At 53.9% G+C, this 21,382-nt stretch overlaps 9 protein-coding genes across 9 annotated transcripts; 6 read left to right on the top strand and 3 right to left on the bottom strand.

Annotated features, from left to right (window-relative positions):
* Nucleotides 1-442: 442 nt before the first annotated feature.
* On the top strand, nucleotides 443-1,642 carry CLAFUR5_07644 (uncharacterized protein; the record flags this gene model as incomplete). Its single annotated transcript, XM_047906792.1, has 1 exon — nucleotides 443-1,642. One exon carries the CDS (start codon nucleotides 443-445, stop codon nucleotides 1,640-1,642), a length of 1,200 nt encoding a protein of 399 aa, XP_047763779.1.
* Nucleotides 1,643-2,440: 798 nt separating this feature from the next.
* CLAFUR5_07643 (Chromatin structure-remodeling complex subunit snf21) lies at nucleotides 2,441-6,847 on the bottom strand (the record flags this gene model as incomplete). Its single annotated transcript, XM_047906791.1, has 3 exons — nucleotides 2,441-2,674; nucleotides 2,731-6,657; nucleotides 6,716-6,847. The coding sequence occupies 3 exons, from the start codon at nucleotides 6,845-6,847 to the stop codon at nucleotides 2,441-2,443; spliced, it is 4,293 nt and encodes a 1,430-aa protein (XP_047763776.1).
* A 961-nt stretch (nucleotides 6,848-7,808) lies between these two features.
* CLAFUR5_07642 (uncharacterized protein) lies at nucleotides 7,809-8,654 on the top strand (the record flags this gene model as incomplete). The annotated part of the gene is made up of 1 exon (XM_047906790.1): nucleotides 7,809-8,654. The coding sequence occupies one exon, from the start codon at nucleotides 7,809-7,811 to the stop codon at nucleotides 8,652-8,654; it is 846 nt and encodes a 281-aa protein (XP_047763243.1).
* A 271-nt stretch (nucleotides 8,655-8,925) lies between these two features.
* On the bottom strand, nucleotides 8,926-10,175 carry CLAFUR5_07641 (uncharacterized protein; the record flags this gene model as incomplete). Its single annotated transcript, XM_047906789.1, has 4 exons — nucleotides 8,926-9,537; nucleotides 9,588-9,818; nucleotides 9,869-10,042; nucleotides 10,092-10,175. 4 exons carry the CDS (start codon nucleotides 10,173-10,175, stop codon nucleotides 8,926-8,928), a joined length of 1,101 nt encoding a protein of 366 aa, XP_047763774.1.
* A 645-nt stretch (nucleotides 10,176-10,820) lies between these two features.
* CLAFUR5_07640 (uncharacterized protein) lies at nucleotides 10,821-11,093 on the top strand (the record flags this gene model as incomplete). Its single annotated transcript, XM_047906788.1, has 1 exon — nucleotides 10,821-11,093. One exon carries the CDS (start codon nucleotides 10,821-10,823, stop codon nucleotides 11,091-11,093), a length of 273 nt encoding a protein of 90 aa, XP_047763775.1.
* A 58-nt stretch (nucleotides 11,094-11,151) lies between these two features.
* Nucleotides 11,152-11,903, top strand: CLAFUR5_07639 (uncharacterized protein; the record flags this gene model as incomplete). The annotated part of the gene is made up of 2 exons (XM_047906787.1): nucleotides 11,152-11,434; nucleotides 11,488-11,903. 2 exons carry the CDS (start codon nucleotides 11,152-11,154, stop codon nucleotides 11,901-11,903), a joined length of 699 nt encoding a protein of 232 aa, XP_047763226.1.
* Nucleotides 11,904-12,275: 372 nt separating this feature from the next.
* On the bottom strand, nucleotides 12,276-13,954 carry CLAFUR5_07638 (CDP-diacylglycerol--glycerol-3-phosphate 3-phosphatidyltransferase; the record flags this gene model as incomplete). Its single annotated transcript, XM_047906786.1, has 3 exons — nucleotides 12,276-13,523; nucleotides 13,575-13,646; nucleotides 13,697-13,954. The coding sequence occupies 3 exons, from the start codon at nucleotides 13,952-13,954 to the stop codon at nucleotides 12,276-12,278; spliced, it is 1,578 nt and encodes a 525-aa protein (XP_047763225.1).
* Nucleotides 13,955-14,119: 165 nt separating this feature from the next.
* CLAFUR5_07637 (NADH dehydrogenase [ubiquinone] 1 alpha subcomplex subunit N7BM) lies at nucleotides 14,120-14,917 on the top strand (the record flags this gene model as incomplete). The annotated part of the gene is made up of 7 exons (XM_047906785.1): nucleotides 14,120-14,170; nucleotides 14,213-14,240; nucleotides 14,359-14,448; nucleotides 14,501-14,543; nucleotides 14,601-14,621; nucleotides 14,675-14,812; nucleotides 14,869-14,917. 7 exons carry the CDS (start codon nucleotides 14,120-14,122, stop codon nucleotides 14,915-14,917), a joined length of 420 nt encoding a protein of 139 aa, XP_047763129.1.
* Nucleotides 14,918-15,892: 975 nt separating this feature from the next.
* CLAFUR5_07636 (ABC transporter 7) lies at nucleotides 15,893-21,052 on the top strand (the record flags this gene model as incomplete). The annotated part of the gene is made up of 1 exon (XM_047906784.1): nucleotides 15,893-21,052. The coding sequence occupies one exon, from the start codon at nucleotides 15,893-15,895 to the stop codon at nucleotides 21,050-21,052; it is 5,160 nt and encodes a 1,719-aa protein (XP_047763220.1).
* Nucleotides 21,053-21,382: the final 330 nt, after the last annotated feature.

Here is a 21,382-nt window from a genome sequence, read left to right as displayed (position 1 = left end):
AAGCCAGCGCGATTTGAGATGGGATGTGACGTGGCGTTGTTTTCACGAATCGATTGCAAGGACATGAGAATTATGAAGTAATTGACTAATGCGACTCGTTGTTACTGTGGAAGGAAAGTGCTGGGGAGGCGAGAGAAGCAGAGTCGGTTGTTTGCTCACGAGGGAGCTAGGTGGGAAGCGTGCAGGTGTAGATAGATGAGAGTGAATGAAAGTGATGGATCATGGGTGTTTTGTGAGTGAGTCGTTCTTTCCTTGTGTGGGTGAGATGCGAGCAGGGGTGAGACGGGAGCGTTGTTGCTGCTTGTGCATGTGATGACGCGCCGTGTCTTAGCGCGGTTTCACTTTTGGCGGACTTCAAATTTTACCTACGTTTGCAGCGACGACTTCATTCTCACAAAACAGCTGACCATCACGAACATACACGTTCGACCTACACACTGGTATGGCGACCGACGAGACTAAGCGCTACTTCGCGCGAGCTTGGGAGAATGGCGCAGGTCCATGCGTGTCTGAGCCTTGGAGGCACGACTACACTCGGAACGTCCTCGCCTTCGTAGCAGCCCTCTGCTTCGCGGAAGTTGTTCTCCCAAAGACCCTCGGCGCTCTACAATGGATACTCCTAAGCTACTTCCCAGCACTGGCACAGTACTGGTGTATTGTCCACAAAGGAATGAAGATGAGCAGACTGGATGGGCACTATTACACAATATATGGTTGCATCATGGTTGTTCCATTTCTCAGCAGATTTGGGCCTCTGCTTGTGTCGGTCCGTCAGCATTGGTGGTTCTGCCAAATGATATCGGTGGTGATGTGGCTTACTGTGTTCGCTGTCATCTTCCTTGTACTGGCAACTACGGTCACTGTGTGCTGGATCGGCGACAAGATGCTGCAGCTGACAGGCTGGCGGTCGGACAATCAGTGTCGCTCTCGAGGTCACTGTGCCTTGGACGATTGCACCTGTGCGCAGTACAGCCAGAGCACGTCGCAGATGGAGAAAACTTTCGACACCGAAGGTCAAGGTCAATCATCAACTTCTGCAATCGAGAAGCATGTCGCGGGTGCAACACCAGAACAGACGCACTATTTGCCTCCTTTCGGACGAAACGGTGAGCGCTTGTATGGTGCACGCGACCATTACAGCAAGCATCCGCACAACCCGGCACTGCTGGGCGCTATCTGCCACACTCCGATGCATGGGAGACCCAACTACGCTGAATACATCAGGAACTTGATCCAGTCACCTGTGGTCGAGTCGCCTTTGCCAGATCACGTCGCGATTCACCATGGTCCCTGTGGCGCTGAGGCTTTCCACACCATCACCGCTCGACCAGAACACCAAAATCAGAGCCAAGAGGAGCTTCGTCTGAAGCACTATCAAGAACAGAAGGAGCAAGTCAAAGCAGATTCGGAGAGAGTTGTAGAGAAGGCCACCGAGGGCACGGGCACATCGTGGCTACGTGCCCGTCAATTTGCCAACTCCATCTTCAGCAACTCGACCTCGACCACTGCCAGCCGCGACAGCTTCGGTAGGTCCTCACTCGGTCGGCGAGGCCTGTTGATAGACGTGGAAGACGGAAACGACTCTGCTCAAGAGACGACACCACTGGTTGAAAAGGGCACGCCACGTAAGATGTTCAGCTGAAGATACATGGCATCACGATCATGATGAAAGGTAATGGAGCACTGCGCTTTGCTGCGAGTCATGTCAGCGTTGTAAGATGGCATAAGGGAAGGGCATGGAGAGACTTACAGGAGACAGGACTGCTCTTGGTATCCCAAGCCCTATTGTATCCTTTAGTAGATATGAAATGACAAGCACGCGAGTAATGTTTATACATATTTGTCTGCAAAAGGATGCACACTCCGTTCGTCGCTGCTTTGCTGCTGTTCAAGAAATGCAGGACCGCATCCCAAAGCAGTAAAGTCCTGCAGCGCTACGACCAACATTCACCTCTCCGGATGGATGGTCTGCACGCGGCAACGAAGCGATCTCTAGATCAAGTCTTCAGAATTGAAGGTCTACATAGACCTTGTTTTAAAGTTACAGTATCTTTATCAAGACTCTCTGCCATCTATAGGCAAGAAGAAGTCGATGGATGGGGTTTGTGATACGCCAAAAGCACACAAACCACGCATGAAACGCCGTTCGCCCTTTCTGCTCAATTCCGTTCCTGTTCCCTTCGTGCTTCGTAATCATGCACCTGTCGGCTCCTCCCACCCAGCCATGTAGCAATGCAGTACGCTTTGAACTCCTCGCCCGCCACAGCTTCTCTGAAGAAAGTGACGTTGACCGCGTAAGATTGACAGCTGCCGTTCGGCTTTGTTCTGCGTTTCTCACCTGTGCCCAATCCCGCATGATCCAGACGGAGGCAAAGATCATGCGTCGCCATCCGGCAGTCTCTGCCCAGTGTGTACGGCCATGACACGTCGTCGTAGGCCTCTATTCGTCGTCGCTTTGAGCGGCGCTTTCGGTGCCGCCTCTTGAAGTGTTACCGTTGGCTCTAGCACCACTCAGTTTGAGCTTGATGCTGGGCTTTGCCGCAGGCTGGGGAGTGCCAACGGACGACATGGGTCTCGTAGACGTCCCATCTGCCACAGAGCTGTCTTGTTCGAGATCACGTTGCCATCGAGGATGTTCTGCAATTTGTTCGCGCAGCTTGTCATCACATGCACGCTGTGATGGTGGTCAGTTTGTGTAAAAGTATTTGGGATCGGTTGAAGTAGACTTACCTCGATGGTATTAGCATCCGCGAAGAGCACGCTGCCATCTTCATTGTATTGTCGACAGTTGCTGCAGAGCAGAGCAATATCCGAGCGGAACTCTTTGAGGCTATGGTATTGCTTCTTGTTGATCTTGTTCTCGATGTTCTTCATGCAGATAGGCTTCTTGATCAGCTCGTAATAGTCGGGGTAGTACTGTTTAGGCGGCAGTTCCAGAAATGGGTCGATGATGCCACGGTTGGCGAGTGCAAGATCAGTTGACTCCTCTTCGAGATCTTGCAGCGAGTCGTGCACGCTGTCCAGGATGCCTTGCAATGTTGCACGGTCGTCCTTGGACAGCGTCTCAGCGGTCTTGGGATTGCGGCCACGCTTCTTGGGTGGTTCGGGAGCGCTGTCGAGTGCAGCTTCTTCCTGCTTCCGCTTTCCTGAGTCTCTGACTACCTTGCGACCACGTTTCTTGGGTTGCGGCGTCTCTTCCTCACTGTCGACATCCGGCGGTGGAGTGTCCACACCAGTACCTTCACGAAGACGTGACTCTTTCTTGTCGCTGCGTCTTGCTATCCGAGCCTGCTTGCGAGCGATTGCATCCTCGATCGAGTCGTCATCGGCATCGACGGCATCGAGCCACTGCTCCTCGGTCAAGCCGTCATCGTACTTGACCTTGGTTCGCTCTCTAGCTCCGCGACCGTAGTTGAACTCGATCTCTTCAACGACGGGGTTGTCGTCTTGTAGATAGATATCGGGCAGTTCGCTCTCGCCAAGTAGACGAAGGTACTTCTTGTCAGGGCCGTATTTCTCGGTCTTTTGTCGTTCACGATCCATTTCTTGAAACTTGACGAGTTCCCAATCGTCACGCATCATGATCAGGTTGAGGTCATCGTCGTCCATCTCTTCAGACTCCATATTCTCCACTGCTTCGGCAGACTCCAACATGACACGCAGCATCTCGTCACGTTCCTCGTTCGTGGACTTGTTGTCGAACTTACCAGCCTGAATGACTTTGCCGTCCATGTCAAGCTTGTATTGCGCCCGCTCCAAGATCTTTTCCTCAACGGAGTTGGATGTGATGAGACGTAGGATACGCACTTCGTTCTTCTGGCCGATACGATGAGCACGATCCTGCGCTTGCAAATCTTGATGAGGGTTCCAATCCGAATCGTAGATGATGACTGTGTCAGCTGTCTGCAAGTTCAGACCAAGACCACCGGCACGAGTAGATAGCAAAAAGATTTGGTATTCAGAGCCTGGTGCGTTGAACAGCTTGAGCAGCTCGGATCGATCATCGGCCTTGGTACTACCATCTAATCGTAGGTATTTCGTGCCTCTGTACCGAAGGAAGTCTTCCATGATGTTCATGATCTGGGTCATCTGGAAGAACATGAGCACTCTGTGGCCAGTGGCTTCGAACTTGGGTAGCACACGGTCTAGCAGCTCGAACTTTCCAGCTGTTCGCCAGATGAGGTCGTTGGTCAACCTGTTGGGATTCATCTGATCCTCAACCTCCTCGAAGACGAAAGGATGGTTGCAAAGCTTGCGCAGCTGCATGAGCATGTTGCTCAGACCACGTAGACCTGTCTTTTTGCCATCTGCGCCCACGACATCGATGCGATTGTGTTGCATAAGTTGCTTGTAGAGTTTGGCTTGAAGGGCGGACAGAGAGCACTTAATGACACGTTCTTGCTTGTCAGGAAGATCCTTCTCAACGTCCTTCTTGAGACGACGCAGAAGGAAGGGACGAAGGACCTTGTGAAGACGACGAATAACGAGCAGCTGCTCTTCTTCGGTGAGCTCTATCTTGTCTTGGCCACCGGTGTTTGCGAAAGGCGTATTGAACCACTCATCGAAGGACTTCGCCGACTTGAAGATGTTGGGAAGCACGAAGTTCAACATTGACCACAGCTCTGTGAGATTGTTCTGAAGTGGAGTACCGGTCAGAATCAGGCGATAGCGCGTGTGGTAGTACTGAGAAATGGTGTTGCTGAGCTTGGACTGTGCGTTCTTCATGCGATGACCTTCATCGATAATCATGTGGAGCCATCGGACTTTGCTCAGGATGGGCCGATCCTTGATAATGAATTCGTACGTGGTGAGGAGAACCTGGAAGTTGCCAAATCTGATCTGTTGCTGGTGGTTCTTCCGCTGAGCTGGCGGACCCTTGTAGACGATACGCTGGACGCTGGGAGCCCAGCGTTCGAACTCGCTGTTCCAGTTCGTGAGCGTACTGAGTGGTACTATCACGAGATACGGCCCGTTCTGTCGCTTCTTCTCGATGAGGTATGTGATGAGTGAAATGGTCTGAATAGTCTTTCCGAGACCCATCTCGTCGGCCAAGATACCGTTCAGGTTGTTGTTGTACAGCGAGATCATCCACTGCAAACCCTTGATCTGGTACTCCTTGAGCGTACCGCCGACCAGATTCGAGGCCTGACCGAGAACAGGTTCCTTGATGCGATGAGCGACTTCGTAGTAATCGATCTTTGGCTTGCTTTCATCTTCGCTGTCGGGCTCGGCGTTCTCGTCTGGCGGCGGGTCTGGCGAGGCACTGTCTCCAAGGGCTTTTCGCTGTTGAGCCTTGACGGAGGCCGCCAGCTCGTTCAAGAAACCATCGGTCTGCTTGAGCAAGTGCGAGATACGAGAATCCTTGGCCTGGCCGAGCAGCTTCAGGTAAGTCTCTTCGTCGTTGGCCTTCAAGGCTTGCAGACGTTGCTTGGCAGTTCGCTCGATGCGCTTTTGCTCTTCCTTTTCGATGTTGGAGTGAGTGGCGATCATCAAGCGACCCAGCTTCTGCACACGTTGCTTGTGCAGTTGAGCACCATTGCGGATGTCCTCGGAGTGCTGCACAATCGAGCGAATGTACTCGTTGTGCTTCTTCATCTCCTTGTTCTCTGCCGCGTCGCGTTGCTGCTTTTCCAGCTTTTCTGTGACTCTGGCTTCCCGAAGCGACTGTTTCTTGACACGGCGATACATGCTACGATTGGCCGTCATGGACAAGCTGTCAGAGAGCATCATCTCTTTGCCGATCTTTTGTCGCATCTCGCGCTGCTTGGGAAGCAGAGTGAGCATCTTGTACTCCAGAAGAGCTCGTCGCTTGAGGTCAGCGTTGTCTTCTGGTGTCTCTGATTTGCTCATGTCCCAGCCGCCGATGTTCGCTGACAACTGACCAAGCTCGGCCTTTCGTGTGTTGATGCGGTTGTACACGATGTTTTCTCGCTCTTCTCGAACACGTTCTGGATCTACGCCGAGTGGCATGATGCTGGGAATCATGGTTCGGTATCGACGATGAGTGTGGTCGGAGTAGCTGATCCGCTTGAGCATGAGCTCGTGAGGGTCCGTGAAGGTCTCGAACTTGTGTCGCGGCTTGCCATTCTCCTCGGCAGCCGTAGCACTCGGGTCCCTCGCCGCATCTTCCAAGACCTTGCCAGCAACTGCCACGCCCTCAGCAGGCGTCAAAGCCTTCTGGTCTTGTCTCGAGGGAAAGATGTGGTCTGCGATGGATTGCGGTACCGGCAAGTTCTTCTGGAGGTGTGAGAAGGCCTGCATCTGTGCTCGTAGAGTCGCAACCTGGTCTTTGCTGAAAGCCTGTCCACCACTGCTGTCCACCTGGGTAGGTTGCGCAGGTGCAGAGGCCTGGGGCATAGACTGAACTGGTCGTTGGGACACGCCGTTTGCAGCACCCATGATGGACTGGGGCTGCATCTGGGAGTCAGGTTGAGGTGTCGGAACGGATGCGCCATTCATCTGAGGTGGCTGGGGGGTTCCGTTCTGCTGTCCCGGCGTTTGCTGCTGTTGCATCTGCATCTTCATCTGCTGTTGCTTCATGGCCTGCATGCGCTTGATCTGCTCGGTCCGCTGCTGTATTCCGTGTAGGATGTTCCGTGCTTTCTGCATCTCTGGGTCGGTATCCGGAGTGCCGGAGGCCTTCATGGTTTGATATCGCTATGTCGTGTCAGCATGTATACCCTCACTCGTATCACACGTATGCTTATATGTATACCTTATATAGTGCCTGCACGGACTCCTTCGTCATGCCGTTCGGCAGTATGCTGTTAGCCATTGCTGCGGCGGCGGAGTTGTTGCCTGGATTGTTGGCCGACTGCTGCATGCCGGGTTGCTGCACGGCCGCCATGTTTGCGGGTGCTAGTAGCAATACGCAATACGCGCTTCACTCAATGCCTCCACCCAGCGCACACCTCTGGCTGAGGTCGCGCGTGTCTCTTACGCCAAGGATATCCAGCAGGCGATCAGGTGTGGGTGGCGTTCATCGAGACGCGCTCGTGCAGGGTAGGCGTTGGCGTTGGCGTGGTCGCGATGGGTGGATGCGACCCGCGTTGCGATTGAGGCCGGTCGAGCTCGCTTTCGGATGGACTTGGTGATGGCTGCGGTGGCAGTCGCGAGCTGAGGAGTTTCAGAGGAAAGAGCGCAGAGTCGCGATAAAGACAGTCGCGGCGTGGTATCGCGCCCCCTCAGCGATATACCCAGCACGCGAGTCTGTGTTGACGGTCTGGCGTTCGAGTGTCCAAATGTTCTCGTCGCCGCGGGGGTCTTTGCTGTCGGGACGTGTATGGCAGCGTGGTCAACTTGCAGTCGCGCATCGCCAAGGGTAAGAGCGGAGGAGATCCGAAGCTTATTCTGCGGGCCGCTCGTCACGTGCGTGAAACAGCATCTTCAAGCCAACACCACACTCCAACACAGCTCTCTCTTCCTTTGCAACACGGTCGGCAAGGGCTTTCTCTGTTTCGAAAGGACTCGTATCATCTTTGAAGACGCCATTTTCCTGTCGACGACCTTTTCGCCACCGCGACTCCCATGCTCACATCTACGCCGTCGTGATCACAAATAACCCCAACATCAGCCCTAATAACCTCAGGCATAATCTTCGACGGCGAGGTCTGCCAACACGCTCTCTAGACACTTGAAGCACATCATCTCCACTGTCGACTCCTACGTCGGTCAGAATAATACTCCTCTGCTGTTGGAGCCGGAGGACCTAACGCACGGCCACGTCGCTGTCCATAGCGTTTCCCGCTCCGTGGACAAGCAACCACAGCATCAGTGCATAGTCTTGGTACCCAGTCCACCCCGTCAAGATGAGTCTGCTGTCGATACCAGCAGAGCTTCGCATACAGATCTACGAGTACCTGCCAGAGCTACAGCATCGACATGAGACCATCTCATGCTACTCCAAGCTCACGCCGCCAATATGTCAGGTGAACCGTACAATCCGACACGAGACTGTCCCCTTGATCGCGTCCAATAGCAGCTTTCTGATCGACATCGATGGTCCTCCTACTTTCTGGAATAGCCGAATCTCAACATGGCTGGCAGCTCTAGGACCGCAGTCAGTCTCTCGCGTCCGCTCTCTTCAGATCAGTCGACACTGGCAGATCCCCCTGCCGATGCGAGGCCAAGGACATGTTGGCTTCTATGTAAGGTTGGAACAGCGCAAGCCGAGAAGACTGACATCGAAATCATCCGTGAAGTCAACATCATCCTTCAAGCCGGAGTGGAACGATCGCTTTGTTCTGCCAATGTCAGAGGGTATGTGGGAAGTGACGACTGGCACCTATCCTTTTGCCAGAGATATGAGAGGCATGCGACTAGACAGTGTTGAGATTCTGGCTGAGGTCGTCAGACATCACCTTCACGTTCCGACACCTGTCGACCGCGAGGCAGCGTCCACGGGCGACATTGATCGGGCTGGGTTGACAACGGGGAATGTAGTCTTCCTGGCCAGAGCCATAGAGATTGTCGCCTCGCATCCAGTCTCTACATTCGACCTCGAGCAAGGACAAGAAGGCCGCAAGCGACGGCACATGACTTGGACGAATATGGAGCAACAGTTGCGAGAGCTGAGTGCACAGAGTATGGCGACGGCGACAATGGTCGATGACCCGGATGTTCCTTCCCTGCGGAGGTTCCTCACAACATATTGAGAGTATCAACGCGACAGATCGAAATGATCCCACGAGTTCGAGAGGAGAGCGAGGATGGAGTTTCAGGCGAACATCATGTATTCAGAAGTGTCTATGCGTACAGGGTACTTTATCCAAAACACGCCGTACCGCGATAAACTCCCAGCAATCCTAATACATGAGTAGTCCGCAGCATGCTGCTCGCATCGAGTCTCGTCGACAGCCCGCTTAGACAGCGGTAGCAGTTGTCACTGCAGTGTTCTCACCATCCTCAGAGTCGGTCACAGTATCCTCATGACGCGCAGTTGCCAGCCATAAGGCAGCCGGAGAAGCTGCTGGCTTGGCCAAGGATGCAGTTCTTCTCGTTCTGGCTGCAGCGAGACCACTCGGGTGGGTTGCAGGTGGAGTAAGGCTCAAGGCAGAACGGAGCGCAAGTGGCGCAGGTGTCGGAACGCTTGGCTGGGTTGACGAGCTTGCTGGTGGTGTCGGCACCACGCGCGCAGTTTCCAGCCATAAGGCAGCCGGAGAAGCTGCTGGCTTGGCCAAGGATGCAGTTCTTCTCGTTCTGGCTGCAGCGAGACCACTCGGGTGGGTTGCAGGTGGAGTAAGGCTCAAGGCAGAACGGAGCGCAAGTGGCGCAGGTGTCGGAACGCTTGGCTGGGTTGACGAGCTTGCTGGTGGTGTCGGCACCACGCGCGCAGTTTCCAGCCATCAGGCAGCCGGAGAAGCTACTGGCTTGACCAAGGATACAGTCCTTCTCGTGCTGGCTGCAGCGGGACCACTCCGGGGGGTTGCAGGTGGAGAAGGGTTCAAGGCAGAACGGAGCGCAAGTGGGGCAGTTGGAGCCGCGCTTGGCTGGGCGGCCGAGTCTGCTGGTGGTGTCGACAGACGTGTAGGTGATGACCTTTTCAGATGTTAGCATACGAGCCGAGATGGCGAGGAGCACACACTCACGTAGTAACCGCAGCCGGTAGCAGTCTCTTCAGTCATGCCGTAATCCACCATGCCACCAGAGTACTTTCCGCTGCCCTCGATCTCACAGGCATGGACCGCGAGGGAGAGGGTGTGGGTGGCGGACTCGATCTTGACGTTGTCGCAGGCACGGTTGACGACAGAGAGGTAGAACTTGCCGCCGTTTGAAGCGGTGTACCACTCGGAAGACTCGGCGCCACGAGCGAGGGAGCTCTGCATGGGATGTCAGTGTGCACCGGACAAGGTCAGTGGAAAGGACTTACGCCATCATAGGTGGCAGCGAAGTCGGCGACGAAGTGGTTGAGTTCGACTCCGGTGTTCTCGTCCCAGCTGTGACCCCTGCTGCAGCTGACCTTGTCACGACGGGCGACAAGTGGTGAGGCGTAAAGGGTTGAGGCGTACACGAGTGAGTCATCTGGCAGAGTGATGGGAATGCTCTGATATCACTGTCAGATACTTCTGTAGGGAATGGCCGAGGGGACTTACCGATGGAGGGCTGTCAGAGTCCGCCACAGCGACAGCGCCCGCAGCAAGAGCTGCGAGAGCCAGGAATTTGGTGATCGGAGTCATGCTTGCTGACGTCCTGGCTGGTGGTGAAGGTATGTGCGATGCGAATGCTGTGCTGGAACGAGCGTGGAAGGGGAACCAAGAGAGTAGCCTTGTACAACGAGTGTATCGAACAGCAAAAGAGTGTGTGGTTGGTGTTGTGTGTGGAAGTCGAAATGTATTCGCTCGAGAAGAGATTTTGTGTGCGGCCGTGGAACATCCCGCTGCGGCAATTCTCGGTTTAGCCCGGACGACGCCAAGAGCATGCGCGTGAATGCTGTGAGGAGATGGGCCCCGCGAACATCATGATATGTCATAGCCCCCAAAGTGTCGAGGCGTATGCTCTTGAGTCGCATCGCTATCTTGTGGCTACAATAGAGCACTCAAAATATCTACATAGGCATATGCCGGGTGTAGTGAGCGTAAGTCCAAGCATGTGCAAATCGGCAATGCGTCAAGTGATGCTGCTGCTGTCCTAGGCGACAACGCATCGCGACAGCGAGATCTGATCATGGTATGAGTGAATAAGTGCACGTCTCGCGCACATCGTGATGGTGTCGTGTGATGTGTAAATCACTTCTTAAGCACTTCCACAGCTCAGCAACTCGAGTCGCAGCCATCATACTACCACAATCAACCTTCGACCACCATCAACTATATTCTGCAACTATGACGGACAACATCCCACTCATCGACCTTTCCGACGAGCAACACAATGACAGTCGCGAGAGCGAGAATTGGCAGGATGAAGTCGAGTCTAGTTCCAAGAAGCCGTTGAGCCCTATCGCTCACGTTACGGCAACTGGCTTCCGAGTCCCGAGCTCGGTAGAACATTTTCTTGCTCAAGATAAGGGTTCGTCGCTTGTGAGCCGCGAAGAGGAGCTTCCAATGAGGCCTAGAAGCGAAGCTTGGGCGCGGGAAAGTCGCCCAGCAACCGATTAAGAAGTTCCCAACATCAAAGACTCTCATGTTGGTCCCCAAGACCATGAGCACGAGCAACATGGCATACTCCCCACAAGCCACTCCTGGCAAGAAGCGCCGCATCGACTCTCTTGCCACCAACACTGCCGGTGGCAACGAACCGCCGCAATGGTCACCAAATGGCCCCCTCTCCGCCAACACAAACACAGACATCAACACACCCTACCAACCTCTTACACCCGACCGCACGCCAGCTCGAGCTCCTCGACCGCAACCTGGCCTGTTTAGTAAACAAGCCCGTGCCCAGCGTAACGGAGTTCCAGCTGCACTCCAGCCGCCACCTCCTGATCTCGATCCACAAGGTAAGCATCATCTGCACCTGATTCTCACACTCCAAGCAACTAACCCATCCCAGCCGACTTCACAACCGCCCTCTCCCAAGCCAAACCCCTCCTCACCAACCTCGACTCCCTCTTCCTCCGCCCCCTAATCGACCTCGCAAAACAAGTCACCACCCTCAAAGCCTCGCGCTTACAAGAACGCTCCGAGTTCCAGCATCTCCAAGCCGAGCTCCGCGACCTCAAGAACGAGAACGCCGCCTTATGTCGACACGTCGATGCCTCTTTCACAGACCACGCCGCCAAGACCCAGAAAGCAGTCAGCGAAGTGAACACAAAGGTAGAAGAGCTGCACATGCGTGTCGACGATCTGGAGGGAGGCGATGAGCCAGTGGCGGGAGGAGCGTATGGAGGACCGAGAATGACAGGGCCGAGCCGGCAGCCGAGTGTGTTTGGGGGACTTTTCGGTGAGAAGGGGGAGAGTGGCTGTTAGAGGTGATGGTCGGTGGGCGCGGAGTATATTCGTGTGAGGGGCTCTTGTTGAGCAAGGAGCTGGACGTCTATGTTCGTGTCCAAGGAGATGATGCCTCTCACCAACACGGCGGCGGAGACGAGAGGTCGTTGGAGAGGGGCCTTGTCGTGAGGAGGATGGGAACTTCCATGCCTCACCAATAAGCATGGTAACTCTCATGCCTCACCGATAAGCTGAGGGCAGGGTCTTGAGGTTCGGACAAGATTTAGGTTTTGTTTCTCAGCAAGATCATGCAGTAAGGGGGACCACATTGCCCATGTCGGGGTCCTTGAAATCGGCGACACCGAGAATTACGAGAGCGAAACGGCTTACTATACAAGTTCCACCATACTCTCACAATGCTCCTCCAACTAATGTTACGATCCACATCGCTAGTCGTACATGCAAACCCACTCGGCGCTCTGTCTTGGCGTAGTCGTCGCGAGTCATGGGTGTCGCATACTCTTGCAGCCATTTCTCCTCTTCACCCAACCGTCGCTGGAGGTCAGGGTTCTTCGTGACGATCAGCGTGTTGGCTTCGAGGTCTAAGGAGTAGCTGCGCTTCGTGTAGTTCGAGCTTCCGATCAAGCTGATACATGGATGTTCTTGACCTGGTAAGGTGAGCCAAATCCCCTTCGCATGATAAGTCCAACCTCCAGGCTCGTTGACGGTGCCTTTACGCCACTCCTTCACGGAGATTTGCTTGCTCAGTCCTTCGCGAGCAACGGCATCCAGGAAGCGGCGAGCTAGGTAAGTGTACGCAGCAGGCAGCATGCCACTGACGCCTTTGCTACCATAGAAGCCATTGGCCCATGGCGACGCTGCTACTACAGTGGCTGACGATGGCTTGGATTGTAGCAGGAGTTGGCGCACTTCTGGAGTCATGTTGAAGTAGCCTGCAGTGAACGTCCACTTCGACCCTGCAAACCCCGGAGTGCCGAGTTTGCGGAGAATGCCAGTCAGTGCTGGCAGCTCCGTTGAGGTGTCTGGTTTCAGTAGCGGTGTCAGCTGAACAAGCGGATATACCTGGGTATCGCCGCTCTGAGAGGCCGCAGACATTGGTGGCAGCTCGGTGTACTGCTGCAAGGTCTTCGTAGCGGCCTCGATGAAGCGTTTCGGATCATCGAGAGGAGCAGGCTGGATGTTTGTCTCCGGCCAGAGTGCAGTGAAACCACTCTCTTCCTTGTCAGAAGGCAAGACACGGTAGCTCAAGCTGGCCACGGAGCCATACAAATTGCCAAACCAGTCAGTTATTGCCTTCGACTTGAAGATATGGTATCGATCTTGGCGATTCGTGAAGTAGTCGTTTGATAAGTTCGCTCCGGACATGATTATCTCATCGTCGATTCCGTATAGCTTCATATGCTGCAGACCCCAGCCCTCATTGATGCGCTTCGGGATGATCGATTTCCGCCTGCCTGTAAGATTCGGTGTGTGGTACAACCGTACTTCGACCCGCTCTGGGCCAAAGTCATCGATCAAAGAAGCAAGCAAACTTGCACATGATGGCTTCGGCGCCTCTCGTGTGCCTCGTAGATAGTCTGTGAGGAGTGATACCTTCAGGTCAGGGTTCGCTTTGAGTGCCTCTCGGAGGGTGTCGATCTTGGTCATCAATCAGTCGACGGTCGAAATGAGATTGCTTGTCAGACTTACAAGCTCATGCTCTTTGGAGCCTATGTATAGCGTGGACAGGTATATACGACGTTTGGCATTTCTGATTTTTGCCTACTATGCTATGGTCAGCTCTGGCTCGTGGATCGGAAAAGGTCAGCTACCTTTAGCGTCTCGTAGAAGTCGGTCGGCGACCGCAGTATCTCTATGGACTCCGCTGGTATGTCAAATTGGGGTGACAATCTGTCAAGCTCGTTCGTGATCATGCCAAGCTGAGATGCTGTAGACTGTGGTGTTGCGGTTGTGCCAGCGGACGACGTGCTGGCGCGTCGCATCTGGAAGCTGGCATATTGACGCGTCTTTGCTGGAGACCTGATGTGTCTTGCTAGCCTCAAGCACGGTGAGGCGCGTCTTGTGATCATCTGAAGGGCATTGTCTGTGAAAGAAGGCGTTGCGTGAAGTGTGTTTCGAAGGGAGACATGAGTGGGGCTCCGGATCTTGCCGATTGACCAATGGCCACCTCGAGCCCGGCGTAATCAAGCAGCACTTCGCCCTCGCCGTTGAGTCGCAAGACACCCACAGCAAACATGTCGACGATACTGAGAACGCTTCGCAATCTGCGGAGTATTGGCTTGAAGGTACATCTAGTTGTGTGTGACTTCAGCGGATTGCGCTAACAGGAGACAGGAATACGGTCACCAGCTTCATGTACGAGCACCACCCACCACACGCGCGATCGATGACTGCCACAGAACGAATCACTGACCCTGTGAATAGTACCAAGGTACAGCAAGGAATATGGACAATAGTCGTGATGGACGCTGAGACGGTACAGGTGACACCAAGCGCGGTGCTCTCGTGGGCATTGACAGATACGGCAACAAGTACTTTGAGAACTTAGAAGAGGAGCTGCCATGTACGTGTTGTGGCAAGACCGAGAACGGTCAGATTGCTGAGAAGATATGCAGTGCGAACAAGATGGGTCGACTACAAAGATCATGAATATGACCCGTGAGTAAAGCACTTGTCTCTGCTCAGAGGCCAGACAAGATACTGATGAGAGGACAGGTCACAGATAGAGCCAGGCTGGTGTGTCTTGAGATGTGGCACAGATTTCAAGCAGGAAATGCTAACATCAACAGGCACGCCTGGATGTCCTACATGGTCGACAAAGCACCGTCCGAGGACAAGCTCCTACAACGTGCAATCCGTCCTTGGGAACCAAAAGAGCACGTTCCAGGCATGACTGCATCGCGAAGCGCGTACAAGCCGTTCAACACGTGAGTATTCCCGCCATCTTTCTGTTCAGTGTCTCCTGCTAATTATATATTTGTAGCACCAAGAACAAGTATGCGCCTTGGACACCCGTTGCAGCACCAAGATGAATGCTGGAGTACGGAGAAGCACAGATTGCGGTTGTCATGCCACGACCAATGAGCTAGCGTGAAACACACAAGTCATGGCTGGGATGGCCTCCAGCCAGGCGCTCGGGCAGCGAGGAAGTTCAACGGGTGTTCCTGATGAGACGTGGAAAGCCCGGGTCTACATTGTTTCAATAACAGAACGACGATGTATACAACGTGCATATGCAGTGCAATGCAGTGCTTACAAACGGGAGCAGCACGAGTGCAGTGTTCGATACGAGCAGAGTGGCCATTGGCACGTGAATATGCCTGTCAATGCGGAGCTTGCAGACCGACCGACCTGCCGGATGCGGTGTAGAGCTTCATCCTGGCACGGAAGCACGATGTCTTCGTTGAGGCGGGCGGAAGTTGAGTCACAGCTTACCTGCGGAGACGGCACTGTGGATGCAATTTGCCAGGCGACGTGCTGGGACATGGTACTGCGACGTTGTTGACAGCGTTGTAATGGCACGTGAATGGTTGATGCCAGTATGTAGTACAGTAGCGTACCCTACATGTCGCGAAGAAAGCGATATCTGCCTATCGCGAGAAATTGAGTTCCCGAACGTGCTGTGGGGCCTTGCCTGAGGCATCCACTTTCACACTACAGTGCTCGTCACCTGCATTGCTGGTGCGGCCGTTCGGCAGCTCATGACTTTCGTGCCCGTACGAGCCGCTGACTAGTGTGTGTCTGGCATCATCTCGTGTCTCTCTGCACGCATCTGCGGTGCTGGGTGCTTGCTCGCCGCCACTTTAAACGAATTGCTGCTTTCTTCACTGCGCAGGGAACGCTTGTTTGCCCGTGACACTTCGCCTACCCTCCGCTCTTTCCCACCACACACTCTCCGCCCTCCACTCGATGACGGCCTCACGGATTAATTGATTGATCGAGAAGCTGTGGGATTGGACGACACCAGTGCGCAACCCCGAATCGAGACACAGTCGCAGCCGCCTGCGATGAGCGCGTGCAACAAGCCAATATGGCATGCCGATGACTTTTCACGATGTTTCCAACGAGCATACCTGCAAGAGCTGCTGCCCGCAATAGCATGCATAATATCAGCGCTCTACCTAGCATACCAACTAATACGAGTCGCCCAACGACGAGCACAAGAAACGAACGCCGAGTACAGTAAACTCAAGCAGAATGGCTGGAATGGGGCGCGCAGCTACGGCGCCACGCAGCAGGCGAATGGTGAAGATGAGGACTCGAGCGAAGACGAGATGCAGCGCAACCAGGATCTGGCGCTGCAGTTGACGAAAACGAAGGCCACAGACTACTCAGTCCTGACGCTGGATCGACCAAGAGGAGAAGTTGTGATACCTGTGATTGAAGAGCTGGCTGTGTTGGCAGAGCTGGGCGTGCAAGTGGCGGCATACGTACTACATGCTTGGGGCAATAAGGGCCAGCTCGCAGCACTTGCGAACATCACGGTGTGGGCATATATCGCGGCTTTGACATCATCAAGATTATTACTGTTCTCAGCACATTCAAGATGGTCCTTCCCAAAGCTGTGGTACCACACAGCGTTCCTCTACTGCTTCCAATGGCTGTTTGTGGTCATGCTCTTCCGATCCGAGATCATACACCCTCGATCGAAGCAGTCAGAGGCTCTGATGAGCACCCACTTCGCTCTGACTACGCTTCTCGCCATCATTGCTCTGACATCACGGAAGGGCAACAAAGCTGTGGAGCTGGAGTACGAGGGTGACATCCTGCCATCGAAGGAGCCACTCGCTAGCGTCTTGTCGCTCATCACTTTTGGCTGGTGTGACGAGATCGTCTGGCACGGCTACAGGAACGCCTTTGAGATGAAGGATGTCTGGAATCTCATGCCCAAGGATAAAGCTGCAGCCATTCTGGCGGATTACAGACAGCTGAAGAAGACCAACATCTTGGCCTGGCATCTGCTCAAGTACTTTAAGAAAGAGCTGATCGCGCAGGCGCTGTGGGCAGGCATCTCAGGAGTGGTCACATTCGTGCCGACACTTCTGCTAAAAGTCATCCTGGAGTACGTGGAGGAGCCGACACAGACCCCTCGCAATGCCGCTTGGCTCTACGTGATCTTGCTGTTTGTTTCTGGCGTGATCAATGCCATCTCCAGCGGACAGGCCCTGTGGATCGGACGTAAGATCTGCATCCGACTTCGTGCGATCATCATCGGCGAAATCTATGCTAAGGCGCTGCGTCGACGTGCGGCTGCAGCAGCCGACAAGGTCCTTGGCCAAGAAGAGAAGAAGTCCATCAGGGACGAGCCGAAGCAGGGTTTGATCAAGCGCATTACCGGCATTGGAAAGCGAAAGAAGGACAAAGCTGGCGACAATGGAGCTCCTGCTGGCAGCACCGATGCCTCGCCAGTGGATGACTCGCAAGTCACGTCCGGCGCCATCATCAACCTCATGGCTGTCGACTCCTTCAAAGTGTCGGAAATTAGCGCTTATCTGCACTTCTTGTGGGCCGAGACACCAGCGCAATTTGTCCTCGCTATCGTGCTGCTATACCTCTTTCTTGGCAACAGCAGTATCGTTGGTATTGCCATGATGGGTCTCCTGCTTCCGGTCAACATGTACATTGCCAAGCAGTTTACCTCAGTACAGAAGAAGATTTTGGCCGCCACCGATGCACGAATCCATACTACCAACGAAGTCTTGACAAACGTACGCATCATCAAGTACTTTGCGTGGGAGCAGCGCTTTCTTGGCTTGGTCGAGGAGAAGCGAGTGACTGAGCTCAAGCACTTGAGGTACCGATACATTATCTGGGCCGTGGCAGCTACCATCTGGTCCGGCGCCCCGATCGTTATCACGTTCCTCACGTTCCTGGTCTACACCCTCGTCGAGAAGAAGGACCTTGTTCCGTCCGTTGCGTTCACAGCGCTATCGTTGTTTAGTCTGCTGCGAATACCGCTAGATCAGTTGGCGGACATGGTCGCTCACGTGCAGGAATCGAAAGTCTCGGTCGATCGTGTCGAAGAGTACCTGAATGAGCCGGAGACGAACAAGTACAAGCAACTTCGGAGTGACGAGCTTGACGAGGATGGCGACCCTTTGATCGGCTTCGAGAATGGCACATTCAGCTGGGGTAGCCAAGACAGTGATGACTTTAAGATGATGGATCTTGATATGTACTTCAAGGTTGGTCAGCTGAACGTGATTATCGGTCCTACAGGAAGTGGCAAGACTTCTCTGTTGATGGCTCTCCTTGGCGAGATGACGTTACTGGACGGCGCTGTCTTCTTACCGGGTGGTCGCAGCAGAGAAGAAGTCAAGCGAGATCCGGAAACTGGCCTGACAGAATCGGTTGCATACTGCGCGCAGCAAGCTTGGCTCGTCAATGGTACCATCAAGGAGAACATTGTCTTTGCCAGCAGATTCGATGCCAAGAGGTACAAGAATGTGATTGTCGCTTGCTCTTTGCAGCGAGATCTGGAAATCCTGGACGCAGGCGATCAGACACTCGTCGGTGAAAAGGGTGTCACACTCTCGGGAGGTCAGAAACAACGAATAAGTCTTGCAAGAGCACTCTATTGCGATGCTCGCCACATTCTGCTAGACGACGTGCTCAGTGCAGTTGACTCGCATACTGCCAAATGGATCTTCGACAAGGCGCTGATGGGACCACTCATGTACAACAGGACCTGTATACTGGTCACTCACAATGCAGCCCTTTGTCTGCCACGGGCGGAGTTTGCAGTGGTCCTCGAGAATGGTCGAGTCGCAGCACAAGGTACAGCCACTGAGGTCATCCACTCTGGCAAGCTTGCAGAAGATGTCTCGAAATTCGAGCTGGCACCATCCAGACCAACGTCCGTACTACCATCGCGGGTGCCTTCCGACGTCGGTGGTGATGAGCCCATGGTTGATCATCTGTCGAATGGCAATGCTAATGGCACTTCGACGCGGAGAGATACAGAAACTAATGGCATACCCACCGGCGAACCACTATCGAAGGCGATCTCGAAAGACATCCCAGGCATGAACAACACTACAGACGAGACAGCTGCATACGACGAGAAGAAGGCGACAGGTGCTATCAAGCTTTCGATCATTAAGATGTACCTTGGTAACATGGGCGGCGTCTTCTACTGGCTGCTGGCTGCGTTGTGCTTCGCCCTGCAGCAGCTATCACAGGTCGCCACAAATGTCTGGATCCGGCAATGGGCCAATGCATACACTAGAACAGAATATCTCGCCGCAGATGTCGCCCGTCATGGCTCCCAAGTAACCCACGTCCATGGCATCACAAGCTCAGCCAACTGTATGAGGAGTGGATCATGCATCTGGAGTGGCCTCTGGAGCCAGCAGGTCAAGGACTTCACTTCATTCAAGGTTATGAACTCAGAAGTGGATGTCGGCTACTATCTTGGAGTCTACGCGGTCCTCGGCATCGCTTATATGGCGGTGACCTTGTTCCGCGAAGGTGTCCTTTTTGGTGGCTCCCTCGCAGCATCGAGGAGGATCCACAGGCAACTCATGGAGCGCGTGACCCACGCCAGGTTCCGGTTCTTCGACTCCACACCGCTTGGTCAGATCATGAATCGCTTCTCCAAGGACGTTGAAGCCGTCGACCAGGAGATTGCTCCTGTTGCTGTCGGTGTTGTCCACTGTCTGTTCTCGATATTGACTATCGTCATCTTGATCTCGGTCATCACACCTGCTTTCCTGATCGCAGGCGTCTTCATCAGCATACTATACTTCATCATCGGCAAAGTGTACATCAGCTCATCGCGAGACCTGAAGCGCTTGGAGTCAGTGCAGCGCAGTCCGCTATACCAGCAATTTGGAGAAACACTGTCTGGTATGACGACGATTCGCGCATACGGCGATGAGCGTCGCTTCATTCGCGAGAATCTGCACAAGGTCAATACCCACTCGCGGCCATTCATCTACCTTTGGGCGGCCAATCGATGGCTCGCGTTGCGCGTCGATGTCGTCGGCGCTTTGGTCTCCTTCTTCACTGGCGTTTTCGTCATCCTCAGTGTTGGTCGCATCGATGCTGGTGCGGCTGGTCTGGCCATGACTTATGCTGTCACGTTCACAGAGAATGTGTTGTGGTTCGTTCGACTCTATGCGAGTAACGAGCAGAACATGAACGCTGTCGAGCGTGTCAAGGAGTATCTTGATGTCGAACAGGAAGCTGCGCCAATCGTGCCCGAGAACCGTCCCGAAGCCAATTGGCCAAGTCAAGGTTCTGTCGAGTTCATCGGTTACAGCACGAGGTATCGAAGTGACTTTGATTTTGTGCTCAAGCAGCTCACGTTCAAGATACTGCCGGGCGAAAAGGTCGGCATCGTTGGCAGGACAGGTGCTGGCAAAAGTTCCCTTGCACTCGCGCTCTTCCGCGCTCTTGAAGCTGAGGAAGGCAAGATTCTGATCGATGGTGTTGATATTGGCCTCATCGGCCTGCAAGATCTTCGTGAGAACATCGTCATGGTGCCTCAAGATCCGACACTCTTCACCGGCACTATCCGAAGCAACTTGGACCCCTTTGGTCTCTTCACCGATGAAGAGATCTTCACCGCCCTGCGAGGAGTACAGCTTGTTGGATCCGCGACGTCGACTGTGCCATCAGCTGCACCTTCGCGACCAGAAACACCATTAGGCGACATCAAGTCAAGAAGAGGATCACCGGTTCTCGACACGAAGAAGCAATCACCGACCTCCAAGACCACACCAGTGCCAGCAAGTCCCACAAGTCCTACAGCCCTGGAGAACAAAAACCTCTTCCGCAATCTCAACTCACCCGTTGCTGAGCACGGCTCTAACCTCTCTCAAGGACAGCGCCAACTCCTATGCCTGGCGCGAGCAATGCTCAAGGCACCGAAAGTGCTCCTGATGGACGAAGCCACAGCCTCAATCGACTACGCCACCGACTCTAAGATCCAAGAGACGATCCGTGAGATCAAGAATACCACCATCACCATCGCACATAGATTGCAGACCATCATCGACTACGACAAAGTCCTCGTGCTCGATCAAGGTGAGGTCAAAGAATACGGCGATCCCTTCGACCTCCTCAACACCAACGGTGGCATTTTCCGTGGCATGTGCGAGATGACGGGCGATTTCGAGATCCTTCAGCGTGATGCAAAGAAGGCGCACGAAGGACGAAAGTAAAAGTAGAGATCGGGTAAAACAGAGAGTGAGCGCAAGCTCGCGGTCTTCATGAGAGATAGAGACACTGGGTGGTCTAGCAAGCGTGTGGATATCTTTTCCGTGTATGAGATCGGGCTGGGCATTCTTGCATGGCGTTCGAGGGTTCTACATTTGTTGCTGCAAAAAGCAGAGGTATAGGTCCGTGGAGCCGAGCGTTCTGTATCTGCTTTGCTTTGCTTTGCTTGGGTGGATAGCTGGCTTAGGCTTATTTCAGTTCTGATGACTTTGTACATGATGTAGATACATGTTTAAAACGGAAGGGTACTTCTTTACGCTATGATACACTTGCGA

This window comes from Fulvia fulva, chromosome 6 (genome assembly GCF_020509005.1).
Source record: "Fulvia fulva chromosome 6, complete sequence".
In the NCBI taxonomy this organism is placed as follows: Eukaryota; Fungi; Ascomycota; class Dothideomycetes; order Mycosphaerellales; family Mycosphaerellaceae; genus Fulvia; species Fulvia fulva.
Note: the sequence above shows the minus strand (reverse complement) of the source record. Positions and strands in the feature narration are given on the sequence as shown.